Raw genomic sequence first — 25,592 nt, 5'->3', positions numbered from 1 at the left:
ACGAGGGTACTTGAACGTAGGGGGGTGGATCAACGGATAAGATTATCACAAGATTGCGGGTTATGACCCATTGAGGTTTGCGTGTCTAAATGTCAGAAAATCAGGGGCAAGATCCATTGGAAAAAAGATTCTGATTGATCGATATATGTTCAAAAATACATGCCATATCAATATGACCAAAAAAAGTTCAAAATTAATTTTTGGAGTATTTTGATTTCTTTTCGGAATTTGTCTCCAGCTCTTAGAAGTGGAACCATGTTCATTGTTGATCGTGTAATATTGATCTTGATCATTATATGTGTTAATAACCATATCTGTGCTAATAACTATTCAAGGTACTTAATACCCATTCTTGGAATATGTCTTGTGGCAATTCCTAGTTTAAGAGCAGGCTTAAAGTTGGACTTCTTTTAAACACAGTTTGTTATTAAAATCTGATTTAATTCAAATTAGTCACTGGGTTAATGGGCATATGCCCAAATTGAAAAATACAATAGGAGAGACCAGATACACCTTTTCTGCATGACACCTTCCACAGCCCATACATGTTGGGTAATATGGACATCCTTTAAGGGTAGAGGGAGCTTCTGGTGAGAGCGCACACACACACACACACACCCACAAACAGACACAAAAACTGAAAGTGGATTACAAAACTACCAACAAGTGGGAATACAGAGAGCTGGCATAACTAAAAACAGTGGACCTTAATCTGAAAGCTGCTGGTTTATATCACTTCCTGAGATTGACAAAGGATACTGTTGTGTCGTAGTGCGACACTGTAAGGACACAGACGGAGGCTGAAGTACCGAGGAGAAACTTTATGTAAGGCAAGTCCAAACTGTGAGCCACAAAGGGCCACCTCAACTCTCGGCTTCCCCAACGACTCTGCACCCCCGTGCCAGCCCCGAGTCACCTTCGAACACGGCACTCACGGGTTTCATGCGCACAGGAACACAGAACGCCATGACTGCAGCGTGTGCAACCTATACAGGCCCTGCACTGCAGGAGACAAAACACACCTCCCCCTAAAATAATGAATTTAACACATAATCCTTCAACCTGGTAGAAACACTCCGCAATCTTGAACTCCTCCATATTCCTTCATGCACCGCTTCAGTACAAAATCTTTGTTTACAAAGGTCTAACTTGTATTTTGACTCCCCTTTCACCATTCCCAGATGTAGACTCTTCATTGTCCAATTGGTCAGCCGAAGTCACTAGTCCCACATGTGTCTCGCGGCCCATAAGTCCAACGTCAGCTCCAGAGACATCAGCTCTCGATGACTCTGATGATGCCTCTCGCCTCATGTCTATAATGTCCATGGAGCTATATCTCACAAATCCTTCAGCACCCTGATTCTTCACTCAAGCATCTCTTTCACTACTCTTGTCACTCCACACATTTTCTGTAACACTCCTGTCACACACTCTACCCTCTGATTCCTGGCACTTAACAAGTTGCCTCATGCTCCATTTTGTTCCATATTCTAACACAATCGTAATACCTAGCATCTTCTGTATCCTTTTAGGACTTGACAAATACGCATCACTCTTCCCTCTAATCTGGGATTCCTTACCCTCACTTTATCTCCTGCTTGAAAGGGCTCAATTTTTTTGCCTTCAAAGCATCTTTGTATTTTTCCAGCAACTCCTCTGACCTTCGTGTGAGCTTCTGCCTTATCACTTTTGCGCCCGAAGTGACCCCCCATTCCGGAGCCAACTCACTAATGGGCCTCTCCCCTCTCAAAGACACAAATGGTGACACACCTGTCACAGAATGTGGCGTGGTTCTGTAGGCCCACACCATACCTCTTACAGTCTTTACCAAATCTAACTTGGACACAAAAGTCAATTGTAGAGTCCCCTTCACTACTCTGTTGAATCTCTCCACAAGTCCATTCCGCCTGGGACAACACAGTGCCATAGTCTGATGTCTTAAACCCAAACTACGCAGGTAGTCTGCAAATACACTCGACTGAAACTGCGCTCCATTGTCATTCAATACCATTCACAGAAAACCCTCTCTCCCAAATATACAATCTAAAAACTCCACAACTGCTGTGGCTATTAATTAATTATCCCACCCCATATATGGCCATTTACTGTGGTAATAAATCAATGTAAACAGAAACCTGCTGCTCTGCTAGCATCCAGACAGTGGACCAGTAATATCCATAGCCATTTTCTCCCAGGGCTGCATTCGTATCCGAATCAGACTCAAAAGTTGACTTTACTGCAACATCTGATTTATTAAAACATTTTTTTTTTATTTACTTTAATTGAATTACAATTTTTGGAAGGCTGATACGATGATCATTCGGGGTTATATCCCCGGATCCGTTTCAATTTCCCGTTCTTATTGTCCTAATAATAATCCCTCAGTCTTCACTTTTCTTGGTACAGTAGTTATGTCAATGTTTCTCATCTATTATTTTTTTCTTACTCCGTATCTTTTTCCAGATTTAATTTCTGAAAAAACTTTGCAACTGCGATCACCCACGATGTCTTCTCGCCACTCATCAGGTGAAACCACCAGGCTTTTTCTTGGTTTGTCTGTATGCCAGAAAATAGGCATCTTAAGTAGGTGTTTCTCATCTTGGTTGTTCCAAGGCAGTACAATAGCAGGTGTCTAGTTGTTTCCACTTGGTCTTGTTTTTTGCAATACCAGCATTTGTTGGTTCTAGATTTACCTCTTATTGCCAAGATCGCATTGGTTTTTAAAAGGTTTAGACAGGCTTGCATAAATGTGGTCCGTAGTCCTTTATGCAGAAATTTCGCCAGGTACCCCAACATGTGATTTGCCACTGGCTGTTGTAAGAGAGCCACGGTATCACAAATGAAGACAGACAAAAGGGATGCAAGGTTCAATGCCGTTTATTAAACAACAAGGGTTGGAAAAATTCCTATCTGGCCCTATATCTAAAGATGGGAGCATGCTCTTCCATCAAATAACAAAATAACACAGTCCTAGTAATGTCTGTCAAAATAAAATTGCCTATACTAAATAAACCTATGGCCTGCCCTTACGCTATTGCAACAAATGGGGGCAAGGAAAAAGGTGTATATAAAGGAAAATCAGTGTTATAACATTAAAGTCAAGATGGCTGGGTCTGCTCTCCTCCTCACCATGGACAGCATGGAAAATGGCGACCCCGTAGATAGGATGACTCACTGAGGTTCTCAAAACAAAGGCAGTTCAAAACATGGCTCAAGTCCCGCCCGGCCTCAAAGTCACGCATTCTAGCGTTCCAAAAGTTCTTTCACAGTTCAACAAAAAGTTCATATAGTTCTCCATCAGTCGAGCCGGACCTCTCAAAGCTTTAACAGTTCACATAGGTCTGCCTCAGCCGGCTCGGACCTCTCAATCAACAAGCACCTGATTCAACGCAGATCTCGCTCAGCCGTGCTCGGACCTTGCAATCACAGCGTTTGCAGGGGTTCCCGTCCCCAAGTTTAATTCACATTTGTGGGGTTCCCTTCCCCTAACTTATCACACTTCTGGTCTCTCTCAGTCGGGCTCAGACCTTTCACTGATGTCGAAGACTTTTGAATGTGTAAGCTTTTACTAAAGACCTCTGCAGGACCACTCCGACTTTCTCAAAGTTCTCTACAGGTCTCCTTCTGCCTTGCTCAGACCTCTCAATCACTCACAGTTCATCACAGGTCTCCCTCAGTCGGGCTCGGAGCTCTCACTTTCCAACTCAACTCTGTCCTCTTAGGGGTCTCCCTAAGCCGGGCTCGGACCCCTCCTTAAAGTTTCTCACATGGGTCTTCCTCAGTCACGCTCAGACCCCTCTTGATTTGCAATGTTTTAAAGTCTTTGGACTTCACTTCCCAAATGCACTTTTCTTATTTTGCTCCCACTTCGTCAGCTCCCCTGTACAGCATTCTGGGGTTTTGGGAGCAGATGTAGGTAAAGGGGATAACTTGTTTAGGCCAGGGTCTCGCCACCTGCCCCTCAAAGGCCTGGGATTTCCTGTTTTGCTCAGGGGAGGAGCTCTGGTGTAGGCACTGACTGTCAGGGTACAGGGTGTTATAAGGGGGAATCAGGGCTCAGTGAGAAGCCCCAGGCGCAGGAGAAAAGAACCGAAAACAAGACAAACCCAAAGGACCAGCCTCCAGCCTTATAGGAGGCTACTCTGTCCTTTTTCCAGGCAGAAAAGCCTACGGACCATGATTCACAGCAGACTCCAAGCCGGGAACTACTTTTTCACTCCCAGGCTGGGAGGGGCTCGCGCATGCGCATGCGCGAAGGACAAAGACACGGGGCTTGTACTTAACCTCCCGACCGGAACAGACGCATCCACCGGAGCTCCTGTAAACAGGGATCACGCAAGGGCCCATGCCCCAAGGAGCCAGCATTCCGGCCCCTCGCTCATAGCAGATAAGTGCAGCAAACTCCCGGCGAACGAGCGCACAGGGGAATTAGACGCGCAGCTACAGGGGGAGAGCACGGAAGCGAAAGGAGAGCATTGGGGGTCCCAACCCTCCACTGCGTTCTGTTGTATTTAAGCAATGCGGTTTGGGTTTGCATGCAGCATTAAGACTAACGCGCGCAGCGTTTCTTTACCCAACTTACTTTCAGCCACGTGCAGCAAATTTTGGCAGCACAGAGAGCTTTCTGAGCACAGCCATGTGCGGCAAAACTTTGGCAGCATGATGGGTCTTATTCTTTTTAAGCCACGTGCGGTGAACTTGGGCCACACGTTCTGAATCCCTTAACGTAACCGAGCGCTAAGCTCTTGTCAGTTCTTGGATGCTGTTAAGCTCTGTGAGCTGATTAACCCAGAATGTGTATGTGCTTGCACTAACTAAACCCAGAGGTGGCATGCCTCACTGTTGTGTGTTTTATGGTTTGTATTTTGCCTATGTGAAGTAACACAAGTCACTAATACTAAACCTCTCATGCAACATTTGAACTGCTCCGAGTTCCGGACCTGAGAGTGCACAGGCAGGAGGCCAGCACTCACCCACAGAGCTAAGTGCCTCTTTTGTATCAAAAGCTATTTGTAAAGCACTGTGTGAATGTGTGGGGGAATTGTGTGGATATTATTGTTGTTCTTTCCCATATGTTCCCTTGCCTGTCCACTTTCCCTTTCCTAACCCTCTATCTCGTTACCCACTGTTCGAGACCTATCCAACCAACGAGATCCTAACCATCTTTCCCTGCTGGGGTCTCGAAGGCCACACTGCAGCCTCCCATGTATGCACAGGCACTGCAATTAGGCAGTCCTTCTTCCCCCAGGCCTTCCAGGGTCTCTCCAGCTCGAATTCTCTTCTCTTGGCCTCTGTGCACCATCCAGCATCCCCAGTTCACTCATAGGGCCTCATTAAACGGATGGCGGTAGGTATTTACCGGTACCGGTAAAATACCGGTACCGGTAAATCCCTACCGCCTTACTACGAGGTCCCTTTGCGGGTTGGGGGATTTAACGCCTGCTTTTTGCAGGCGTTAAAATCCAACCCGCTAAGGGACCTCGGAGCTAATTACGGCACCGCAAAATTGCAGTGCCGTAATTAGCGCCTTCCCCATTCCCATAGAGCCCTATGGGGCAGAAATGGGAATGGGGAAGGGCAATGGCGGAAGGGGGGTTTTCTCTTCTAGGGCAAGAGTCCAACGGTTTATCCTGGGAGAAACACACCTATTATGTCCCACCAAAACATGCACCAAAGGCTTGTGATCTGTCTTCATCAAGAATGGAATGCCCCACAAAAAAATTATTCACAACCCAACAGCAAGCTAGCACCTCACGTTCTATCGTAGAGTAATTACTCTGTGCTCCTTGTAGAGCTCTTGAGGTAAATGCAACAGCAAACAATTTCCTGTTCAACTTTCAATTGCTTGAGCACAGCCCCCAGTCCTACTGTACTTGCGTCTGTGGTCAATACTGTTTTCTTGCAGAGATCGAACATCCCCAGGTTTGGAGCATCAAGAAGGCCCCTTTTTATACTCTTACAAGCACTATCTTGAGATTCAATCCATGCAAAAACAACAATATTCTTCAGTAAATCTCTTAGCGGAGCAACCAATGTGGCAAACAGCTCCTCACCTAGAAATGCTCTTAAGGCGTCCTTATCGTGTGGTGCAGAGGCCTTTACTCTACCTTCTACCAGATTAGTCTTTGGCCTGATGCCAGATTCATTAATCACATGATTCAAATACAATACCACATTTACTTTGAATTTATACTTCTCTTTCTTAACTGTTAACCATGCATTTTGCAGAACCGTCAATAGCTTCATTATACTTCATTATACATGCTGATCTGAATCTGTCATAAATATCAGGAAACACATCTTGAAAACATATTACATTTTTCATTTCTCCAAATAAATATTCCATCATATGCTGAAATACTGCAGCAGCAGAGGCCAACCCAAAGGGCACCCTTCCTCTTAAATCTATATGCTCCAAATGGGTTACTAATGAAATCAGAGCTCTTAAATCAGGATGCAATTAATTTGATGATAAGCACTAGATAGATCTATGGTCGTAAAATACCTTGCTCCATTTAGCCAGGTTATCATCTTTTGCACCCTTGGTAGTGAGTGTCGGTCCACCCATATGTTGATGTTTAGGGAGCATAAGTATACACACATGCAAATCCCTCCATCAGGTTTTTTAGCTATCACCATGGGTTATACCCACTCTGCCGCCTCAATAGGCTCAAACCCATCCTCATCGCCAAAATGTTGCGACGTGCTCCAACACTGGAAAGACACATACGGTGACTGAAGTAACGAGGAGCAACTTTATTTAAGTCAAGTCCAAACTGAGCCACGCCAGGCCAACTTTACTCTTGGCTCCCTCCATCACACATGTGGTAACTATGGTCCTGTGTTAGTATATTATTGCTGAGAATGGCCGCCGGCAATTGTGCCTGAATTTGTTTACTTTGGTTGCCTGGCAACCTCTACGATCATGCTGATAGGCCGTTGCAGGCTACTGGAAGGCGCAAGCCGCGTCCCTACCGTCTAAGGCCCTTAAGAACAAGGCCTCTATCTGTCTGGACACTCATTTACTGCTCCCCTCCCCCCTCTGACACTGGGCTGGAGCCCTGTCATCACCAACGCTTCAGGAGCAACTACCACACCATTTGGATCCTGACTGCTGCAGGAGCAGACAGTCGTTGCCGCGTTCCAAACCTCAAAGCGCTCCCCATTTCAAGCCAGGTCCCTACTGACTGAGGCCCTTAAGTACAAGGCCTCTACCTGTCTGGACCTATCCGTGCCGTAAGGGCCAACAAGGTGTTTTGCCTGCACCTCTGAGACTATCCACGCTACCGTTCCATAGTGCTGCGCAACCGTATACTTTGCTCTACCTATACAACCTAGCTGTGGGTAAGAACTGTGTTTTGCCTCATGGTATTATGTTACACTTCACCTTCTAGCATTTTATGTCCCTAGTACAACTAATGTAAGCATTTCCTACCTCACTATATGCCATTTTTTAGGAGGACTGCTCTGACGCTGTAGGATGTATTCATACCTGACACATGTTTGATTGCGCTCATCGTAGCTTGTACTTCTAATACGCATTGTATTATCTTGATGTCGTAGGTCATGTACATGCCTAATGTTTCACTGCCTCAAAACTGCTACCATCCTGATCCCTAACTAGTCGAGAAAGACCTCATCAGGTTACTTACCATTATTATCTTAGTCCTATATGCTGCCTTCTGTGACTTTACTATCTACCACTAGTATAACAACCTTCATCCCACTGCTATGTACTTACTGGCTTGCCTACGAATAGACAGTCTCTGCTCACTGCTTTAGGCAGTTCGCTAAATCTGCCATCTAATTGTTAACCTCTTATACTACTGTCCACCTGGCTCCTTATGTCCCAGTACAATAGTGAGCAGCCTAGTCATGACACAGTCTCACACTAAGTTTGTTGCCATTTTATTATTGAGCTGCAATCACATTGCACTTCAGTCAGCGGGTAATACGGCACAATACAAGATTAAACTGCTAATACTCTTTCTTGGACTAGGATCCTCTGACAATATGAACAACAATACGTGCCCAGTCCCGAAACCCTTACCGCATTCCCACCAAATCAGACCTACCTACTTTCTGCCGCCACTCGTCCTCTCACAGGACAAACAGACAAAAGTGACAGGTACAATTGAAACACAACCTAATATTCTAACCCCCTTCAATGGATTCACTGCTTCACCACTAGACATAAACCTAACCAACCCGTGCCCTACCACTCTTAGAAATCTTAGGCAAGGATCCAGACACAACGTATTCCCTTCACCTACCAACCCCCTCTGCGACACCTTGTACCCGTCTAAACCATGCAAAAGGAACAACAAACGTAAATCTAATGTAGCTTCCCTGTCACCATCCTCCCTATCACTACAGTCTCGCCACAGGAGTCCTCATCAATGAAAGATCTTTAGTTGCTCACGCTATTGACATTGCTGATCTCATCATAGCTAACCAGTTAGACTTTATAGCCTTCAGAGACCTGGCTGCATCTTGCAGCAGATACTGCCCTGTCCTTAGCAATTCTGGAGAACTTCTCTATCCTTAGACAAGATAGAGTGACCTCTAAAGGTGGGGGCATCTCCTTCATAGCCAAATCTAACTTAGGAATGAGAGCTATAGAGAACATCCCTTTCCATTCCGGCGAACTCGTTTCAGTTAAGCTACCTCTATCAGCTTCCTGTACTATCATCATGCTCCTCGTATACAGGCCACCCGGCCCTATTGCGTCATTCGATGAAGATATAACAGTCTTACTCAACAATAATTCCAAGCCGGGCTCTCAAATCATATTACTCAGGGACTTCAACCGTTGCTTGAATGACCCAAATGACGCAAATGCAACTACCCTAGCTAATTCCATCTCTGAGGCCGGCCTCACTATCAAGATCAACACGCCCACTCATATTAAAGGTTGCACCTTGGACTGGATTGCCTTCATTAATTGTACGACATCTATTACCTCCATTGATCCATGCACTTGGACAGATCATTACCCAATCTCCTTTAGTATCCAAGACAACCTGAAAATGAATCAAGCCATTCCTATGGCCCCCCACAGCTCTAACAAGAAATACACGAAATAAAACAGTCAATAATCTTTTAACCCTCCTCCATCCCATCACCAACCTGGCTAACCTTAACACTGATCCTACTGAGCTAGTTGACCTTTATAGCACAACCCTTAACCATGCCATTGAAACAATCGCACCGTTAAATCTTAGCAAAGGGAAACCTCAAGCTCACCTGAACCCATGGTTTACTCTGAGCCCTAAAGTCACACGTAATGAAAAAAGACACGCTAAGCCCTTTGGAGAAACAACCAATCAGAGCAAAACAAGGACAATCTCACTATCCTGACTGCCAGAAGGAAATTCTCCAAACTAAAAAAGACTCCTTTAATGTTAGAATCACATAAGCTAGCTCCAGTACCAGAGAACTTTTCTCAATTCTAAGAGAATTAGAATCTCCTGACATCCTCTCTGACAATCTCCGGACGGCTGCTCGCCCCCTCTCGCCTCTTTGCGCAGTTCCTGGGGTGGGAGCAGCTCGCCAGGCAGCCCAGCTGCAGGATTGATATCCTGCTGGTCCATCTGGGCCTGAAGTAAGATTATCCCTGTTCCTCTTGTTTCGTTTTTGTTGCCCTCCGAGCGCGTGTTTGGTGTGTTCTCCCTCACCCCTCCCCTTGCAGCCACTTCCTGGTGTCCTCCTCCAGCCCGCCTCCCGGCCCGCCCCCCCCCTCTGATTGGCTCCTTCACTTAGTCCCTCTGGACTACCCGACGGCTGCTCTCCCCCGCTCGCCTCTTTGCGCAGTTCCTGGGGTGAGAGCAGCTCGCCGGGCAGCCCAGCTGCAGGATTGATATCCTGCCGGTCCATCTGGGCCTGAAGTAAGATTATCCCTGTTCCTCATGTTTCGTTTTTGTTGCGCTCTGAGCACGTGTTTGGTTTGTTCTCCCTCCCCCCTCCCCTTGCAGCCTCTTCCTGGTGTCCTCCTCCAGCCCCCCCCCCTCTGATTGGCTCCTCCACTTAGTCCCTCTGGACTACCCGACGGCTGCTCTCCCCCGCTCGCCTCTTTGCGCAGTTCCTGGGGTGAGAGCAGCTCGCCCGGCAGCCCAGCTGCAGGATTGATAGCCTGCCGGTCCATCTGGGCCTGAAGTAAGATTAGCCCTGTTCCTCTTGTTTCGTTTTTGTTGCGCTCCGAGCGTGTGTTTGGTGTGTTCTCCCTCCCCCCTCCCCTTGCAGCCTCTTCCTGGTGTCCTCCTCCAGCCCGCCTCCCTGCCCGCCACCCCCCCTTATCTACTGTCCCTCCTGGGCAGCCCCACTGCCCGGCAGCCCCCACGGCTAAGGGTACCTCAGGCAAAGGGCGGCTCCTACAGCTGCGGCTCCCACTGTGTCTGCAGGTGTCCAAAGGGGACGCAAAGCGCAAGGTCAATTTGCTATCTCCACCTTCTCCTGGCCCCCCCCCTACACCTGGCCACTGCATTTGCATGGTGTCTTCACCTCACTGTGTTCAACAGCTGTGGTAAACTAGGGTTTTTTTCTCCCCTCGCAGGATTCTCAAACTTAGGTGGCCTCTCCACTGTGCACCTAATACGCATTACTGTTGTTGTTCTGAAATGTGATAAACTAGGGTTTTTTCTCCCCTCGCAGGATTCTCAAACTTAGGTGGCCTCTCCACTGTGCACCTAATATGCATTATTAATACGCTCCGCTAAGGCCATCATTAATGTCTACGCTAATGGGACCGTCTTGGCCCAAGGCCCTCAGGCCAACCTTCACCTCGTTGATAGACGCTTCCCACGCCTCATCAACTTCCTTTCCTCTCCTGCTGTCCCCCCTCCTCTGTCCTCGGCTACCTTGCCTCTACCCTCCCTCCCTGCCCCCTCCCGTGCTCCTTCTTCTCCTCCTTCTTCTACACCTCCGCAGGGCGTACCTCTAATCTGTACCCCTCCCCGGAAGTCCTTCAAGGATGGCAACCTTCTCCACATTGCCACTCTTAACTCTCTCTCTGCCATCAAGCATTCCTCTGACATCTGTCACCTTCTTGAGGAACTGGACCTTGACGTCCTCGGTCTCGCTGAGATATGGTTCACGGCCAGCTCTGTCACCAGCTTTGACACACTCCTACCTGACGGTTACAAGATCCTCTCCATGCCCAGTCCCAACCGCACAGGGGGGGTGTTGCCCTTATCTTCCCTGAGTGGATTCCTGCCACTGTCACTCCTACGCAGACCTACTCCTCTTTTGAATGTCTTGTCTGCCGACTCTCTCTCTCTCCTAGCCATTCCCTTACCGTGGCTACTATCTATCGGCCACCTGGTCAAATTTCCTCCTTCCTCTCTGAGTGGGCTGACCTCTCCTCCTCACTCCTGTCCTCTACCACTGAACTCCTCCTTCTTGGTGACTTCAACATCCACCTGGATGCCTCCTGTCCCCCGACTGGACTCTTTCGTGACCTCTGCGACTCTCACTCACTCTCTATTCTCCCGTCTGGGCCTACTCATTCTGCAGGGCACACTCTTGATGCTCTGATATCTTCTGACCTTCCCCTCTCCGTCCCTCTCTCCACTCCTCTCTCCTGGAGTGATCACTTTCTCCTATCCTCCCACCTCACCCTTCCTACCCCACAGGCAAAGCCACCCTCATCACTGCCACCCACCTTCTCGGTCATCCGGCCCATGAAGCGCGTGTCAGTTGAGGCTTTCGCTGCCACCTTCTCGTCCCCCCACCCCCTTTCGGCTGACTCCCACCCTGACACAGCCCTCTCCATGCTCCACTCTGCTATATCTGATACTCTTGATATCCTTGCCCCTGTCATGAGAATCCGCCTGAAGCCCAAAGCCAAATGTAACTCCTGGTATGACTTGGATCTCGTCACCCTAAAACGCAAGTGCAGGGTGGCAGAGAGGAAATGGCATGCTTCATGTTCATCCTCTGACAAACTGGCCTGCCGCCTGCTCCAAAGGCAATACCGTCTCTCTGTTCTCACCAAGAAGAGAGCCCTTATCCAAGCCCGCATCTCTGCGGCATCTAACAACTCGGCTGAACTCTAAAATCTGCAAGGAGCTTGCCAACCCTGCTGCAGTCTCTACCTCTCCTGGCCTCTCCCAGGCCCTCTGCACTGCACTGGCCTCTCACTTCATCTCTAAAACTCAGGACATTCTGTCCTCACTCTCCTCCTATCACCTCCCTCCCTCTCTTCCCGGCTCTTCTTCTGGCCCTTCTGCAGCCACCCCGCCTCCCTCCTTCTCTGCCTTTCCCCTTTTTTCTGCTGACGAGGTTTCCAGACAAGTCTGATCTATGAAAGTCTTGTCTAAACAGGTTCACCCCTGTTCCTCCAAAACTATCAAGGACCACATTGACTCCCTGGCTCCTGCCCTGGCTGACTTTTGCAACCACTCCTTCGCCTCCGGAGTCTTCCCATCACCCCTCAAGCACTCCCTTGTGTACCCTCTTCTCAAGAAACCCTCTTCCGACCCCTCCTGCCCAGCTAACTATCGCCCAATCTCCATCACTCCTTTCCTAGGCAAGCTCCTGGAGAAATTGGCCATCTCCCAGTTTATCCTCCATGCTGAATCTGTTGGTAGTCTTCATGACCATCAATCTGGCTACAGAGCGGCCAGAATCACGGAAACTGCTCTCCTGAACATCCGTGAGGACCTGCTCTTGAACCTCGACTCCAACACTCTGTGTGTTCTCATTCTGCTCGATCTCTCTTCTGCCTTTGACACTGTCAACCATGCCATCCTGCTCAACCGTCTCCGTGATAACCTGGGTATCACTGGTCAGGCTCTGGCGTGGCTGACCTCTTTCCTTTCCAATCGACCCTCCCAGGTCAAACCTGGGTCCTTCCTCTCTGACATCTTTTTCTCCACCTGTGTTCCCCAGGGATCTAATCTCTCTGCCTGGCTGTTCAACCAGTATCTGGCACTCCTTGCCCACCGCATCGCCGGCCTCTGCCACAACTTTCAGTGCTGTGCGGACGATACCCAGCTCATTTTCAGGCTACCCTCGGCCTCCTCCTCTTCCTCCCTCATCTCTGACTGTCTGTCTGCTATCCAGGAATGGTGTGCCGCCAATGACCTCTTCCTTAATGCCCGTAAGACTGAGATTCTACTCATCGGCACACCCACTCCCACCTTCCCTGCAGCTCTCTGGCCAGCCTCTCTTGGCCCTCTTCCTGCTCCTACCTGCAAGGCAAAAAACCTCGGGGTCATCTTCGACTCCACACTCTCCTTCTCTCCTCATATATCTGACATCTCTAAGAAGTCACACTACCAGCTGCACCTCCTCAGAGGTATTCTTCCCTTTCTCTCCTTCTCCCAGAAGCTCAATGTCTCCCGAGCGCTGGTTCTCTCGAAGCTGGACTACTGTAACAGCCTCTATCTTAATCTGCCTGACTCCACTCTCCGCCCTCTGCAACTCATCCAGAACAGAACTGCAAGACTTGTCCTTGGCCTCAAGCCCAGGGACCGTACCTCTCCAGGACTGAAATCTCTACACTGGCTCCCAGTGGCTGCGAGGATTAAGTTCAAATCCCTCTGCATTGTCCACAAGGCCTTCTGGGGCCTGGGGCCTAAATACCTTCAACTCTCTCTTCCTAAATATCTTCCTTCACGAGCCCTTCGCTCATCCGTCTCCAACTCCCTCAGGGTCAGCCGCTTCTCGAAGCAACGAGCTGGGGGTAGATCTCTCTCCGCGGCAGGGGCCTCCCTCTGGAACAGCCTTCCTGCCTCCCTGAAACTTGAGGAGAACCATGCTTCTGCTTTCTCTCTCCCTCTCCCCTGCTAAATTCTTCACTGAAACTGCACTGAATCTGTAACTGGGCCATCCTCTCCGACCTCAGTCCTGGGCCCAGCCACTCTCCACTTGCACTGCCTCCCTGGCAACCCCTGCACTGCGGGACTGTTTCTGTATCCCTACAGCCCCCCTTCCCAGCACTTGTCTGCTCTTACCTTGCACTTGCCACCAGCTGGCCCTATTTATTTATTTTTTTCTACTTACTTTGTACTGCACTTCCCCCTCCTCTTCCCCTTGCACTTTTTCCCTTCCCCCTACCCCTGCACTTGTGCGGTCTGAATGACACCTGGCCTAGTAGGATCGTTGTCTGTCTTCCCCTTGTTCCCCCCTCCCTGCCTCATCGCGCCTTGAAACACTTGTGTATAGGCGCGTTACAAATGCCATATCATATCATAGCATATCCCTAATGACACGTGCATCAAATATAAAACTTGGTGCACTAACATCCAAGATGCCTTATGTAACAAAATATCCATGCTCCAAGATAAAATAGCAGCCAAAAAATACTCACTTCATCGTAATGTCCCAAAGGCTCAGGAAGCCATATCACAGAAAGTCCATGGTAACCAAATTAAACCAACTAACATGTTTAAATGTGCACCAGTCTCTACCCGTGAAGTGGAAAAGATCATTTCTTCACTCAAACCATGATGTCTAGGAGACTCCTGCATGGCTTCAACAATTAAAGAGGCAGCTAGGGACCTAGCTCCTTTTGTTGCTACCTTAATCAACTCCTCTTTTGACATGTGCACAGTCCCGACAAATCTTAAGGACGCCTGCGTTCTTCCCCTTTAAAAAAAGCCTAACCTAGACCCTGGCATACCCACCAACTACAGGCCAATAACTGCTGTCCCTGTTCTCCTACAAATAGTGGCAAGACAGCTTATCTCCAGATTCAAACCTACCTGGAATCCAATAACTTACTCGGCACCCAGCAATTTGGCTTTAGACCGAGACACGGAACAGAAACTGCCCTCATTGATTTAAAAAATCAAATGGATGAACGGAAGGATAAACGAGAATTAGCCTTGCTTCTCTTGCTGGATCTCTCCACCGCCTTTGATCTGGTGGACCATAGAATTGTATGTAACCATCTCTCCTCCACTGCCCACTTCTCAGATTAAGCCACTGCATGGATCCAGTCATTGCCAGACAACAGATCCATGAGAGTGTTCTCACCTACTGCGTCAGCAGTCCCAGTTCCAGTTACATGTGGAGTCTCTCAGGGCTCATGCGTCTCCCCCACTATGTATCATATATTAACAACGCCTTTATTTGATATCATTGATAATCTGGGTGTCTCCTATAAAAACTATGCGGATGACAGCCAGATTCTCATTCCAATCTCAGGAGACTATAACACTGACGTGAACTTGATTAATAAAATCTACCTGATCATACAATCCTGGATGGCCACGCATGGCCTTTGTCTCAATGATGATAAGACACAACTCTTACTCATGGGGTCAACTAACAAACTTAACAAACTCAGCAACCTGGTGTCTCTTACACGAATCTTCACGGCTCTCACGAGGCAGACCCAAAGCCTTTAACACATTTGTGAACCAGTATACTTTGAATCTAAGGTACCATATCTTAGGCAGCTTTTTAATTAATCCCTCCTGATGATTCATTCTACACCGTTGAATGGTGAAACACGTGTAGAGAGAATCCATAAGTAGAACAAGAAAACATCAGAACTCAAATAAACAATTTTTTGTTCAGCATACTGAAGCCTTCCTTCATTCTTTATTGAACTGCATAATACAAACAAATGAGTAAATAATCCTAGTTGGCGCAAAAAAAAAGAATTTATCCCAACCTCTCCCAACTGTAAACTCAGCAACCTACGCAGCTCATTTAGTATTGGTGGGCAAATAATCAAGGTCTCAAAGGAGGTCAAAACCCTAGGCTTTTATCTAGACTCTGCTTTGAACCTGAATAAACAAGTGAACGCTACGGCCCCGGCCACTATCTACACATGTAAACTTATTCACTCCTGCAACCCTTTTTTGTCTACAGATAGCTGTATCACATTAGCTGGAGCCCTTATCCTGTCGAACCTAGATCATTGCAATGCTCTCTATATTAGCTCGAGCAAACACAATACTAGCAAACTGCAAATCCTCCAAAACAACGCCTTAAGAGCGGCATTAAGCATCCCTAAAACTCAGCACATTTCCAACACCAGGCGCTCAGTAAAATGGTTTGCCATTAAGGACAGAATAAAGCTTAAATCCTCAAATCTCACTTACAAATGCCTCTCCAATAGTGTGCCAAAATATCTAGTGGACAAATTCACCAAACATACCTCGGCACGCCCTATCAGAACTGCGCAGACCAACAGCCTAAGAATCCCGAAATTCAAACTTAGGAAAGCTGGAGGGAGCAGCTTCACAGTCATGGCCTCCCAGCCCTGGAATTCCAAGCCAGAGTCCCTTAGTGCCACCCCTTCCTTCGAAGCCTCTAGGAAAGATGCTAAATCATGGCTGTTCGCTCTTGATCACCAAACCGGTGCTCTCACTAGCATGACTTATGAGTTCAAATAGCATTTGTTTGACTGTTCCTTCCAAGATGATTTCTTTGAGTCTCACATACTGCTAATAACCACTATCTGAGGCCACTGTTTTGTATATATGTTTTATGTATATATCTTTGTCTTGAGTTTCTTTTTGTGTAAATGCTCTGTGAATACTCTGTAACCTTTTACCATGATGTATTTTACCTAAATATCTTCCTTCTCGAGCTCTTCGCTCATCCGCCTCCAACTCCCTCAGGGTCAGCTGCTTCTCCAAACAACGAGTTGGGGGCAGATCTCTTTCCACTGCAGGGGCCTCCCTCTGGAACAGCCTTCCTACCTCCCTGAAACTTGAGGAGAACCACCTCCGGTTCCGGAAGCACCTCAAAACCTTCCTCTTTGCCTCCGCTTTCTCTCCCACTGTCCCCTGCTAATACTACTGAAACTGCACTGAATCTGCAACTGGGCCATTCACCGTTCTCGGCCCAGCCACTCTCCTCTGCACTGCCTCCACGTCAACCCTTGCACTACGGGACTGTGTCTGTATCCATACAGCCCCCCTTCCCAGCACTTGTCTGCACTTACCTCGCACTTGCCACCAGCTGGCCCTTGTTATTTATCCTGTATGCTGTATGCTAATAACCCTGTACTGCACTTTCCCCTCTCCCTTTCCCCCATGCACTTTTCCCTTCCCCTCTACCCTTGCACTTGCGCGATCTGAATGACACCTGGCCTAGTAAGATCGTTGTCTGTCTCCCCTTGTTCCCCCCCCCCTGCCTCGTTGCGCCTTGAAACACTTGTGTATAGGCGCGTTACAAATGCCTTATCATATCATATCATTATCATGTAACCTGGATGTAACCCTCATGGGGGATGTGCATAGCCATGACATTGTTAATGCTTGTAACCTTGTAACTTGGAACTGCGCCCAGATACCTTAGGGTTGGGAGCGCCATAGAAACAAACAAACAAACAAACCCCTGCGCCAATGCCAGCCGCTAGTCGCATTCAGCCACTGCACTCACGCCTGCCATGAGCGTAGGAGCGCAGACCATCATGACTGCAGCGTGTGCAACCTATACAGAGCCCGCCCAGCAGTAGACACAACAGATACTTCAAGTAACAATGGAAGGGATCCCTCAAAATACTAACGGTGCAAAAAAAGACTATCATAAACAACAGATACATAGTACACTTATCTGATAAAAGGGGTCTGGAGTATATATATCAGAGTGTGCCAAAACCAGCCGGATATATGAACTCCTTCTCCTTATGCACCAAGCTCTGCCTGTCTCTAGTGCAGCTTAAACACTCCTTCTCCTTCTTCACCCAGCTACGCCTGTCTCTAGTGCAGCTTAAACACTCCTTCTCCTTAGCCACCCAGCCCTGCCTGTCTCTAGTGCAGCTTAAACACTCCTTCTCCTTAGCCACCCAGCCCTGCCTGTCTCTAGTGCAGCTTAAACACTCCTTCTCCTTCTTCACCCAGCTCTGCCTGTCTCTAGTGCCGCTTAAACACTCCTTCTCCTTCTTCACCCAGCTCTGCCTGTCTCTAGTGCAGCTTAAACACTCCTTCTCCTTCTTCACCCAGCTCTGCCTGTCTCTAGTGCAGCTTAAACACTCCTTCGCCTTATGCACCCAGCGCTGCCTGTCTCTAGTGCAGCTTAAACACCCCTTCTCCTTATCCACCCAGCTCTGCCTGTCTCTAGTGCAGCTTAAACACTCCTTCTCCTTAGCCACCCAGCCCTGCCTGTCTCTAGTGCAGCTTAAACACTCCTTCTCCTTCTTCACCCAGCTCTGCCTGTCTCTAGTGCAGCTTAAACACTCCTTCTCCTTATCCACCCAGCCCTGCCTCTCTCTAGTGCAGCTTAAACACTCCTTCTCCTTCTTCACCCAGCTCTGCCTGTCTCTAGTGCAGCGCTTAAACACTCCTTCTCCTTAGCCACCCAGCCCTGCCTCTCTCTAGTGCAGCTTAAACACTCCTTCTCCTTATCCACCCAGCGCTGCCTGTCTCTAGTGCAGCTTAAACACTCCTTCTCCTTCTTCACCCAGCTCTGCCTGTCTCTAGTGCAGCTTAAAGACTCCTTCTCCTTATCCACCCAGCCCTGCCTCTCTCTAGTGCAGCTTAAACACTCCTTCTCCACCCAGCTCTGCCTGTCTCTAGTGCAGCTTAAACACTCCTTCTCCTTATCCACCCAGCGCTGCCTGTCTCTAGTGCAGCTTAAACACTCCTTCTCCTTAGCCACCCAGCCCTGCCTGTCTCTAGTGCAGCTTAAACACTCCTTCTCCTTCTTCACCCAGCTCTGCCTGTCTCTAGTGCCGCTTAAACACTCCTTCTCCTTCTTCACCCAGCTCTGCCTGTCTCTAGTGCAGCTTAAACACTCCTTCTCCTTCTTCACCCAGCTCTGCCTGTCTCTAGTGCAGCTTAAACACTCCTTCGCCTTATGCACCCAGCGCTGCCTGTCTCTAGTGCAGCTTAAACACCCCTTCTCCTTATCCACCCAGCTCTGCCTGTCTCTAGTGCAGCTTAAACACTCCTTCTCCTTAGCCACCCAGCCCTGCCTGTCTCTAGTGCAGCTTAAACACTCCTTCTCCTTCTTCACCCAGCTCTGCCTGTCTCTAGTGCAGCTTAAACACTCCTTCTCCTTATCCACCCAGCCCTGCCTCTCTCTAGTGCAGCTTAAACACTCCTTCTCCTTCTTCACCCAGCTCTGCCTGTCTCTAGTGCAGCGCTTAAACACTCCTTCTCCTTAGCCACCCAGCCCTGCCTCTCTCTAGTACAGCTTAAACACTCCTTCTCCTTATCCACCCAGCGCTGCCTGTCTCTAGTGCAGCTTAAACACTCCTTCTCCTTCTTCACCCAGCTCTGCCTGTCTCTAGTGCAGCTTAAAGACTCCTTCTCCTTATCCACCCAGCCCTGCCTCTCTCTAGTGCAGCTTAAACACTCCTTCTCCACCCAGCTCTGCCTGTCTCTAGTGCAGCTTAAACACTCCTTCTCCTTATCCACCCAGCGCTGCCTGTCTCTAGTGCAGCTTAAACACTCCTTCTCCTTCTTCACCCAGCTCTGCCTGTCTCTAGTGCAGCTTAAAGACTCCTTCTCCTTATGCACCCTGCTCTGCCTGTCTATAGTGCTGCTTAAACACTCCTTCTCCTTCTTCACCCAGCTCTGCCTGTCTCTAGTGCAGCTTAAACACTCCTTCTCCTTATCCACCCAGCTCTGCCTGTCTCTAGTGCAGCTTAAACACTCCTTCTCCTTATCCACCCAGCCCTGCCTCTCTCGAGTGCAGCTTAAACACTCCTTCTCCTTACCCACCCAGCCCTGCCTCTCTCTAGTGCAGCTTAAACACTCCTTCTCCTTATCCACCCAGCGCTGCCTGTCTCTAGTGCAGCTTCAACACTCCTTCTCCTTCTTCACCCAGCTCTGCCTGTCTCTAGTGCAGCTTAAAGACTCCTTCTCCTTATCCACCCAGCCCTGCCTCTCTCTAGTGCAGCTTAAACACTCCTTCTCCACCCAGCTCTGCCTGTCTCTAGTGCAGCTTAAACGCTCCTTCTCCTTATCCACCCAGCGCTGCCTGTCTCTAGTGCAGCTTAAACACTCCTTCTCCTTCTTCACCCAGCTCTGCCTGTCTCTAGTGCAGCTTAAAGACTCCTTCTCCTTATGCACCCTGCTCTGCCTGTCTATAGTGCTGCTTAAACACTCCTTCTCCTTCTTCACCCAGCTCTGCCTGTCTCTAGTGCAGCTTAAACACTCCTTCTCCTTATCCACCCAGCTCTGCCTGTCTCTAGTGCAGCTTAAACACTCCTTCTCCTTATCCACCCAGCCCTGCCTCTCTCTAGTGCAGCTTAAACACTCCTTCTCCTTACCCACCCAGCCCTGCCTCTCTCTAGTGCAGCTTAAACACTCCTTCTCCTTACCCACCCAGCCCTGCCTCTCTCTAGTGCAGCTTAAACACTCCTTCTCCTTACCCACCCAGCCCTGCCTCTCTCTAGTGCAGCTTAAACACTCCTTCTCCTTACCCACCCAGCCCTGCCTCTCTCTAGTGCAGCTAAAACATATCTACAATATATCAGGAAATCAATGGGTCATTTAAAGGAACACAAATCCCAGCCTTAAAATGACAAACTCTTAGGATTACTCCTGATCTCTTTATCTTTTGGTCCTGAAGCAAAGAGAGCACATCTTCAAAAGGTAATGGTGGAACACCACACATCGGAGGACACAACTCTATGCGTTATGAATAATCACACAGCAATAACAAGAGTAAAGAAATTCTACTAATCAACACAAATGAACAGAGCACTCAACCAACACATGGTGCGCTTCACGGTCACCATGAGATGACGCTGCCAGAGGCCCTAAATACGGTCAACTGTGACACAAGACCTCAGTGACGGCCCTGTTCACGGTTTGCCTTAAAGATTTAGAAAAATACACAAAAGAAAATATTTCCAAAGCAATTGAGGGGCACACTTTATGTACCCTTTACACTGCTCCACATTCAGCCCTCACCATATGCCAGACTTCCGCCATGCACAAGGGGTGGTGTGCTCACTTGCGCACACATGAGCACAACTGTCTGCATCCACCCACGATTTCATGGCTTCAATGAATACTGACGGCCATGCATGAGGAAATGACGTGCCAGACTCGGCTGATGTATATAAGCTGAACACCACACACACACAGATGCACCACGTGCCTGTACACATATTAACATTCCAATGTACCCGTTTCACCCAAGTCATCATATGTGCATGATGTAGTTTGCAGTTATGGATGGTGATTGCAAACTCTTCACTCATATGACTCTTACAGCCTCACCTGAACTGCAGCACGATTGTAAAATGGTGGAAACACAATGCACCCTTTGCTGCTTTGCAATAGTCCACATCTCGGCTATCTGCATCCTACACACATATTTCTTTTACTGCCTATCACCAATGTGCATCCTCCCTGGACTGTAGCCTTGCTGCACATACCTCCTCATCCGGAGCAAGCCGAGCATCTTCACTGGACTCTAGCCTTGCTGCACATACCTCCTCATCTTGAGCAAGCCGAGCATCCACCCTGGACTCTAGCCTTGCGGCACGTACCTCCTCATCTTGAGCAAGCCGAGCATCTTCCCTGGACTCTAGCCTTGCTGCAGATACCTCCTCATCTTGAGCAAGCCGAGCATCTTCACTGGACTCTAGCCTTGCTGTCGATACCTTCTCATCCGGAGCAAGCCAAGCATCCTCACTGGACTCTAGCCTTGCAGCACATACTTCCTCATCTTGAGCAAGCCGAGCATCTTCCCTGGACTCTAGCCTTGCTGCAGATACCTCGTCATCTTGAGCAAGCCGAGCATCCTCCCTGGACTCTAGCCTTGCTGCAGATACCTCCTCATCTTGAGCAAGCCGAGCATCCTCCCTGCACACTAGCTTTGCTGCACATACCTCCTCATCTTGAGAAAGCTGAGCATCTTCCCTGGACTCTAGCCTTGCTGCAGATACCTCCTCATCTTGAGCAAGCCGAGCATCCTCCCTGCACACTAGCTTTGCTGCAGATACCTCCTCATCTTGGGCAAGCCGAGCATCCTCCCTGTACTCTAGCCTTGCTGCACATACCTCCTCATCAAGCCGAGCATTCTCCCTGGACTCTTGCCTTGCTGCACATACCTCCTCATCTTGAGCAAGCCGAGCATCCTCCCTGGACTCTAGCCTTGCTGCAGATACCTCCTCATCTTGAGCAAGCCGAGAATCCTCTCTGGACTCTAGTCTTGCTGCACATACCTCCTCATCTTGAGCAAGCCGAGCAGCCTCCCTGCATTCTACCCTTACTGCACATACCTCCTCATCTCGAGCAAGCCGAGCATCCTCCCTCGACTCTAGCCGTGCTGCAGATACCTCCTCATCTTGAGCAAACCGAGCAGCCTCCCTGCACTCTACTCTTGCTGCCAATACCTCCTCATCCTGAGCAAGCTGAGCATCCTCCCTGCACTCTAGCCTTGCTGCACATACCTCCTCAGCTGGAGCAAGCCGAGCATCCTCCCTGGACTCTAGCCTTGCTGCAGATACTTCCTCATCTTGAGCAAGCTGAGAATCCTCCCTGGACACTAGCCTTGCTGCAGATACCTCCTCATCTTGAGCAAGCCGAGCATCCTCCCTGGACTCTAGCCTTACTGCACGTACCTCCTCATCTTGAGCAAGCCGAGCATCCACCCTGGACTCTAGCCTTGCGGCACGTACCTCCTCATCTTGAGCAAGCCGAGCATCTTCCCTGGACTCTAGCCTTGCTGCAGGTACCTCCTCATCTTGAGCAAGCCGAGCATCATCGCAGGACTCTTGCCTTGCTGCACATACCTCCTCATTTTGAGCAAGCCGAGCATCCTCTCTGGACTCTAGCCTTGCTGCACATACCTCCTCATCTTGAGCAAGCCGAGCATCCTCCCTGGACCCTAGCCTTGCTGCAGATACCTCCTCATCTTGAGCAAGCCGAGCATCCTCCCTGCACACTAGCTTTGCTGCACATACTTCCTCATCTTGAGCAAGCCCAGCATCCTCCCTGGATTCTTGCCTTGCTGCACATACCTCCTCATCTTGAGCAAGCTGTGCCTCCTCCCCTGGTTTCTAGCCTTGCTGCACATATCTCCTCATCTTGAGAAAGCTGAGCATCCTCCCTGGACTCTAGCCTTGCTGCAGATACCTCCTCATCTTGAGCAAGCCGAGCATCCTACCTGCACACTAGCTTTGCTGCAGATACCTCCTCATCTTGGGCAAGCCGAGCATCATCCTTGGACACTTTCCTTGCTGCACATACCTCTTCCTGGAGCAAGCCGAGCATCCTCCCTGTACTCTAGTCTTGCTGTACATACCTCCTCAACAAGCCGAGCATTCTCCCTGGACTCTTGCCTTGCTGCACATACCTCCTCATCTTGAGCAAGCGGAGCATCCTCCCTGGACTCTAGCCTTGCTGCAGATACCTCCTCATCTTGAGAAAGCCGAGCATCCTCCCTGCACACTAGCTTTGCTGCCGATACCTCCTCATCTTGAGCAAGCCGAGCATTCTCCTTGGACTCTTGCCTTGCTGCACATACCTCTTCATCTTGAGCAAGCCGAGCATCCTCCCTGTAGTCTAGCCTTGCTGCACATACCTCCTCATCAAGCCGATCATTCTCCCTGGACACTTGCCTTGCTGCACATACCTCCTCATCTTGAGTAAACCGAGCATCCTCCCTGGACTCTAGCCTTGCTGCACATACCTCCTCATCTTGAGCAAGCTGAGAATCCTCTCTGGACTCTAGCCTTGCTGCACATACCTCCTCATCTTGAGCAAGCCGATCAGCCTCCCTGCATTCTACCCTTGCTGCACATACCTCCAAATCTCGAGGAAGCCGAGCATCCTCCCTCGACTCTAGCCTTGCTGCAGATACCTCCTCATCTTGAGCAAACCGAGCAGCCTCCCTGCACTCTACTCTTGCTGCAGATACCTCCTCATCTGGAGCAAGCCGAGAATCCTTCCTGGACTCTAGCCTTAATGCACATACCTCCTCATCTTGAGCAAGCCGAGCATCCTTCTTGCTGCACATACCGCCTCAATATGATGTGCCTTCAGCCAGTTGGCTGCCACCAGTCCAGGGACTTTTGGACATCTTCCAACATTAACCAAAGTACCATGCACGTCTCCAGGATTTCCCTCCCACTGGATTCCACCCAGTCCTGGGCTGTGCCGCTTCTGACTGCCTCTTAATGATGCCTGCATGCCAAGAGGTTTCCAGCCCCAGGGGCAAGTGCAATGGGCGCAGGAGGTGGGATGGAGATGTTGGATGCATTTTCTCCACAGGGCTCATATCCAAGCGTCCCTGTGCTCTGCACAGTGCTCATATGTGACCCGGTGCTCTGTCCGTGCCATTTGTGACAGCAAGTTTCTACATGGCCTCTGCATAATCAAGGGGGCCCCTTTGTATCCCCTGCCGCTGACAGGTGGCCATGGCTTGGGGATTCCATGGCAATCCTAAACCCATGGTTCTGTAATGGCAGAGGAGAGGAGGAATGGGAGGTGGTGCTGGTGTTCCTATTCTATGGCCCAGCGCCCTACCTTCAGAATGGCCTACAGTGGCTTGCTCTGTTAAGGAATGGCTGGGAGGGCAGGCAGGCGTTCGCTTTCACAGTTTCACTGGAACATTCCGCGGTGCCAGACGACACCTTAATAGTGAGTAGATGGTATTTCATATGCCATGACACTTTCTTTTCTATTCTCCCATGTGTGTCCGCAGGCGTGCATGCTGCCATTTGATGGACCACTTCTAAACACCCCCGGCTCAGTGCCATCAAGCAGTCGGCAGGCATAGTGTTGAGTGGGTGCTGCGGGTGTATCACAGTGCTATCACATTGGTCATACTTGGACATGTCAGATGTACCGATGCATGTATCGGGCACCACCGCCCTGAAGCATAGGTGAAGGGTAAGCATTGTGCTGGTTTTATGCAAGGTTGTGCAGCCATTTCTCCTATACACTCACGTCCTACAGTGCATGCTCAGCATATTGGAGTGGTTGTGTCTTGTGTTGGCCGGGGACACTGTGTATGTGGCCACTCTGTTAGACACATGGGGCCTCCTTTTTGCAAAGCATGTGTACACACATGGATTTTGTGTACACTAGTGTTTCAGCATGTGCTGTGCATCTCAAGGGCATTCCAGTTTCTGCCAGGGCCAGTGCGTGAGCATCATGTGAGGGGATGGACATCGCCATCTACCACATGCAGTGCAACAAAGGCACACTGCTTGTGGCTTCCATGGATCACGTGATTCGAGGGCCTCCAGGTGTGCATGATGCATCATCCAGCAGCGTGTGGCTTGTACCAGGTATTGATCTGCAGGCCTGTGACTGATGCAAATAGGCACACATTGAGGCAACGTCCACACGTGTAACTACTATCAGTGATAGTGAACCAGATGCTGTGTGCATGTTGGCCTGATGTCAACCCCCTTCTTGCTGCATGTGTGTGCTCACCCTCCATGAACATGTGCAGCAATGTGAGTGTATGTTCAAGTTTACTTGTCCACAGGGAGTTCAGGTCAGTGGTGACTCAATTTCTCTGGTGGAGTCATGAATTGGTGCAGATGATTGGCGTCTGCGCTGTGCCATTCACCTCCTTTTTGGCATTTAACAGTGCAGCAGCTATTGGTCAAGGTGGCAGCCTAACGTGCTTAAGTTGATGAGCGTGGCCAGGCATGCACATGTTTCATGTAATGTGGTCATCATATTCACATGTTTAGATGGGAAGTAGTGGTATGT

The 25,592-nt window shown here is 49.2% G+C and overlaps 1 protein-coding gene across 1 annotated transcript; it reads right to left on the bottom strand.

Annotated features, from left to right (window-relative positions):
• Nucleotides 1-2,102: 2,102 nt before the first annotated feature.
• On the bottom strand, nt 2,103-23,883 carry LOC138515383 (trichohyalin-like). The gene is made up of 4 exons (XM_069630245.1): nt 23,115-23,883; nt 21,296-22,875; nt 2,694-2,811; nt 2,103-2,245 (listed from the first exon to the last, which is right to left on the bottom strand). Exons 1-4 carry the CDS (start codon nt 23,881-23,883, stop codon nt 2,103-2,105), a joined length of 2,610 nt encoding a protein of 869 aa, XP_069486346.1.
• Between the last annotated feature and the right edge of the window lie 1,709 nt (nt 23,884-25,592).

This window comes from Ambystoma mexicanum, chromosome 6q, assembly GCF_040938575.1.
Source record: "Ambystoma mexicanum isolate Mex_15411 chromosome 6q, UKY_AmexF1_1, whole genome shotgun sequence".
NCBI classification, from domain to species: domain Eukaryota; kingdom Metazoa; phylum Chordata; class Amphibia; order Caudata; family Ambystomatidae; genus Ambystoma; species Ambystoma mexicanum.
Note: the sequence above shows the minus strand (reverse complement) of the source record. Positions and strands in the feature narration are given on the sequence as shown.